The sequence below is a fragment of the Vollenhovia emeryi genome, unplaced genomic scaffold (genome assembly GCF_000949405.1).
Source record: "Vollenhovia emeryi isolate VEMERY1.0 unplaced genomic scaffold, V.emery_V1.0 DF939190.1, whole genome shotgun sequence".
Classification (NCBI taxonomy): domain Eukaryota; kingdom Metazoa; phylum Arthropoda; class Insecta; order Hymenoptera; family Formicidae; genus Vollenhovia; species Vollenhovia emeryi.
The window spans coordinates 58,140-62,487 of record NW_011967176.1 but is presented as its reverse complement, the minus strand read 5'-3'; the positions used below and the strand labels follow the sequence as shown (position 1 = coordinate 62,487).

Here is a 4,348-nt window from a genome sequence, read left to right as displayed (position 1 = left end):
GAATGTAGGCAAATGAAGCCCCCTCGTTGTTCTTTGTCACTGCTATTAAAGCACTTATGGATATTAAGTAATCAATCAACTGAAATTTATGTGACATGATCTGTTGAAATAGGACAGATGATAAAGTACTTCTTTTTACACGTAATAGACATGTTCACATAGTATGAATATAGTTTTTGACATTTTTGTTTTTTTATTTCTTCATTATTCTCTCTCTCATACAGTGCTGTAGTACATAAACATATTTTCAACTTATTAGTTTTAATTACAATTACAGTTGTAATAAATAATTAACATACAAATATATTATGCCGCACTAAAACGACCCTAAAGTTCAAGCTGAATCAAGCTACTTTTCAGTACAAAGATGCACAACGTTCCCTTGATGAGAATAGTTGGTATATTGGAAAATATATACATAAACATATACTTTTTAGTATACCAACACATTTGTATTTATTCTTTATGTAACAAATATATGTATATTTTTAAAATTCCAACTATTCTCTGCTTTAACAAAAAGCATAAATAATTGTCTTGTTTAACCATTTGACTGAAATTATCGTATATAAATAATATGATATAATTGAAGTAAAGCACAAGAATATTGCACGTATGTATTAATATAAAACAATGTATTCATATTATTATTATCTTACCAAAAAATATCGAAATACTTTAAAAATAAATTAAAAATGAACGGAATATGAGCAAGGATGCCTTCTTAAAATCTTATTTAAGGGCTAAAATGAACAATATTGAAATTACAAAAAGAACGGAGAGGTTGTTGTAGTATACCAAAACTTTAGACAAAGAATAGTTCTCTTAAATGATGAGAATCGTGGAAGGATGTAATCAGATATAAAATTATAATGGAGAATATTTATCATTTATTTGGTATATTGTGTAGAAATGTTATTAAGATACTTTTTCAATTATTAATTCCTTCCTTTAGGACTAATGTGGACATATCAAAGCATTATTCAAAAGGTACCATATAATGTATTTTAAAAACTGGATAATATACATTGATTATTATTTTAATTATGTATTACACACTTTGTTATAATTTTATAAAAATATTTACTTATTTTCACTTGCTTGTATTACTATAACTAACACAGTCACAACAGACATGATAAACTAAAAAAAAAGACAATGAGTAAATTTTTTATGTAAATATTTATCGCGAATTTAAATTATGTAATTGTATGTAATTATATAAGTATAACGTACCCTGTGAAGAAATTTAAAGCCAAATTGGAAAAATCCGATTCCACAAAATCTAAGTGGTACATAAACCATTTGCAATGAAAATTGTAAAATCTGTATTAATGTAATGAATTATTTTTAATACTCTTGTTGGGTATTTATATTTATTTATACAGTTATACTAAATGTTTATTTTAATAACGTATCAACAAAATAATTTTAAAACTTACGGTTTCACGAACTTCAATATCACAAGTGGAATACAATAATCGATTTATTAAATCTCCTGTTGCACTTGCCTAAAATTAGAATATGCTAAATAAAATAGAAGTTGCCTCTAATGCAGTAATTTAAGATAGAATATATCTTAGCAATCAAATTTTTGTTAAAAGTAAATTTTAAGTATGTCTAAGTAATGTTTGAGATTAAACGTGAAATCAGTACCTTGGCGCTGACTGTCTCGCATACATAATTAATGAGCAGAAATTTAGCAACATTATGAAAGAACCACAATAGGTTTATTGCGGCACTCATTATTTTATCAGATTGTACGTAATTGTCGCGAAGTATTGCATAGAAAACTCCTCGCGCATCAAACACTAACCAACCAAAATAGCATGCCATTTTGACAGACATTTGTGTTACGAATATTGAGTCTATTTCATAGGATATTTTGCGTAACTCTAACTGAAGATGTCTGTATAAATATTACATTTTATTCTGTACATACTCTATACAAATGTTCAATTTTATTTAATGATATTTATATAGTTAATGAAATTTAGTTAATCTTTCTTACATAATGATCCATATCACACGTTTGCTATTCATAGTTTTCGAAAATTGATGTCCGTGTGAACGCATCATAATATTTTCCAAAATCTGTTTCATTTTACGATCGTCATTTGTTGTCATATAATAAAGATATTTATTAATTTGATCAAATTTTAATTCTATATACCTAAATATATAAAAAAGAATTAATAGCTAATATTGTAGTTAGAAGATAAGTGTACCCATATGTGTATCAAGTTGAAAAATATTTTAATATAACTTAAATTTTTATAGCATTATAATTTTTATAATATTAATGATTTAGTTTTATTAATTCATGTACAGTATCGGTCAAAATTATGTTATCTTTAGGTTTTCTGAGCGTAAGTTTCGTCAAAGTACATGGTGTCTACTATAAAATGTGTTACAAATTTTACAGTAGACACCTGCTAACAGGTGCATCTTGTACACGCACCGGCATAAATGCCGTCCCTATCCGTGTGAGACTCACGCACACAAACAAGCGGGTGACTAATCCGATCGTCGGACGACCGCGGCACGACTTTCGGATTGGTCGTTCGCTTGTTGTGTGTGTGTGCGCCTCACACGGATAGGGACGGCATTTATGCCGGTGCGTGTACATGAAGGGTAATAAACTGTGACAAAATACATCACGATGTTCGAATTTTTTATTTGTGCACTTTAAAACTAGTAATGCTCAAAACATTAAAAGGTGATATAAATTTGGCCGGTACTGTATGTGATTATATTCTACAAAATAACTGTCATATATGTAAAAAGTTGTACTAACCCAAGAATAGTTGTAGTAGTCAAGTCACCAATAACATTAATATGAAAAGAATAATTTCGTACAAAGACGGCAAACATAGCAGTAAAGATGTTACAGTCCTTGTCAACTTTTACAAATAATGCCGTTACAATATTTATTGATAAGACTATTATGAACCATCCTGAGACAAGCCACAGTGATTTTTTATATAGCTTATCATAATCTGTCACAATTCCGAGTTCTAACAGTGTATCGTCAACAATATCAATCTTTTTTAAGCAGTTCTGAAATTTCTGAAAAAAATGCAATTAGACGAGTTCACACACAAAGTAGAGAAAATAATTAACATTTATAAAAAAAACAGTATAATACATCTTGTATCAAATATCAAACGCATTTTACCTATTTATAAAAACATAACATAATTGTTATTGCATCCTTTTGCACATCCTTACATAAAATTCATTTAACGTAATTATTTTGTCACATATGCAACGAATTTTATCAACACATATTGCATCAATATTTGATGACATTATAGGTATGGAAATACGTGCAAAATTACTTATTACATTAATGATCATGTGCAATAACATTCTCTTACCTTATTATGGTATGCACCAAACACAATTGATAAAAAATTTATAAGCATCTCCAACCAATAGCATATGTGGTATTCAATTGGATAAGAGTTATTGACGGAATATATTAGTGAACATGTTGAAAGGAAATAGTAAATTAACCAAACTAACAATATATATAAAAGACTAAACCATAGCTTGAAATGATTTACAGATAAATCAGCAATTCTTAAACCAAACACACAACTAATCGTTAGAAATGGCATTAAAATCGTTCGAATATTTTTGGTCATTGTATACACCGTTGCTATTACAAACTGCACTTGTCTTGGCCAGTAGAATGCATAAGATGTATCGTAATAGCGATAGTGGCTCCTTGCAATTTTAATCAAGGCACTTATAGTTATTAAAATACTCAATCAACTATAATTATATGTCACAATCTATTAACATAGAATGATGGATATACTAACTGTTCCAATATGAAACTGATATGTTTATACACCAAAAATGTCAATATTATTCTTGACATATTTGTTTTTATTTCTTGACTTTTATATTATATTACAATACATGGATAAAAATTTTATAAAATAAAATTCTTTTAAGTTACGATTAAATTATAATTATTTAGCTGCAATAAATAAATACATCATATATCATAAATATTAAATATATGCAATTATAAAATGCTTCTGTCCATTATAGTAGAAATGTTACTTGTATTGTATAATTATATGAAAAACTGTATGCAAAAAATATAATTCTCCTTATAATGAAGAGTATTGTGGATAGATAAAATCGACATAAAAACATAATAAAGAATAATTACTTACTTGGTGGTGGTGGGGATTTTTTTAAATGTATGATGGGAATAATTACTTACTTTTTATTGCATAAAATGTATTTTTACTTTTTCACTCATTAATTCTCAATATTAATATATAAGTTGCAAATCCAAAAGATATTGAATAATACATTTTATGTATTA

At 27.3% G+C, this 4,348-nt stretch overlaps 1 protein-coding gene across 2 annotated transcripts; it reads right to left on the bottom strand.

Annotated features, from left to right (window-relative positions):
• Nucleotides 1-1,062: 1,062 nt before the first annotated feature.
• LOC105562320 lies at nucleotides 1,063-3,923 on the bottom strand. Of its 2 annotated transcripts, XM_012013063.1 has the most exons (5): nucleotides 2,012-2,168; nucleotides 1,657-1,909; nucleotides 1,443-1,511; nucleotides 1,237-1,285; nucleotides 1,063-1,143 (listed from the first exon to the last, which is right to left on the bottom strand). In XM_012013063.1, exons 1-4 carry the CDS (start codon nucleotides 2,125-2,127, stop codon nucleotides 1,250-1,252), a joined length of 474 nt encoding a protein of 157 aa, XP_011868453.1. In that variant the 5' UTR covers nucleotides 2,128-2,168; the 3' UTR covers nucleotides 1,063-1,143; nucleotides 1,237-1,249. The 2 variants fall into 2 exon arrangements, with proteins under 2 accessions (XP_011868453.1, XP_011868452.1); XM_012013062.1 differs by lacking the exons at nucleotides 1,063-1,143; nucleotides 1,237-1,285; nucleotides 1,657-1,909; nucleotides 2,012-2,168 and adding exons at nucleotides 2,798-3,069; nucleotides 3,381-3,923.
• Nucleotides 3,924-4,348: the final 425 nt, after the last annotated feature.

What these genes read in the sequence shown, in the direction of transcription:
- LOC105562320 (XM_012013062.1), bottom strand. Translation starts at nt 3,650, where the DNA reads ATGACCAAAAATATTCGAACGATTTTAATGCCATTTCTAACGATTAGT. An exon ending in TTGGTGCATACCATAATAAG is followed by an intron (nt 3,070 to 3,380) that starts GTAAGAGAATGT and finishes CATTTTTTTCAG; the next exon opens with AAATTTCAGAACTGCTTAAA. An exon ending in ACTACTACAACTATTCTTGG is followed by an intron (nt 1,512 to 2,797) that starts GTTAGTACAACT and finishes TTCTAATTTTAG; the next exon opens with GCAAGTGCAACAGGAGATTT.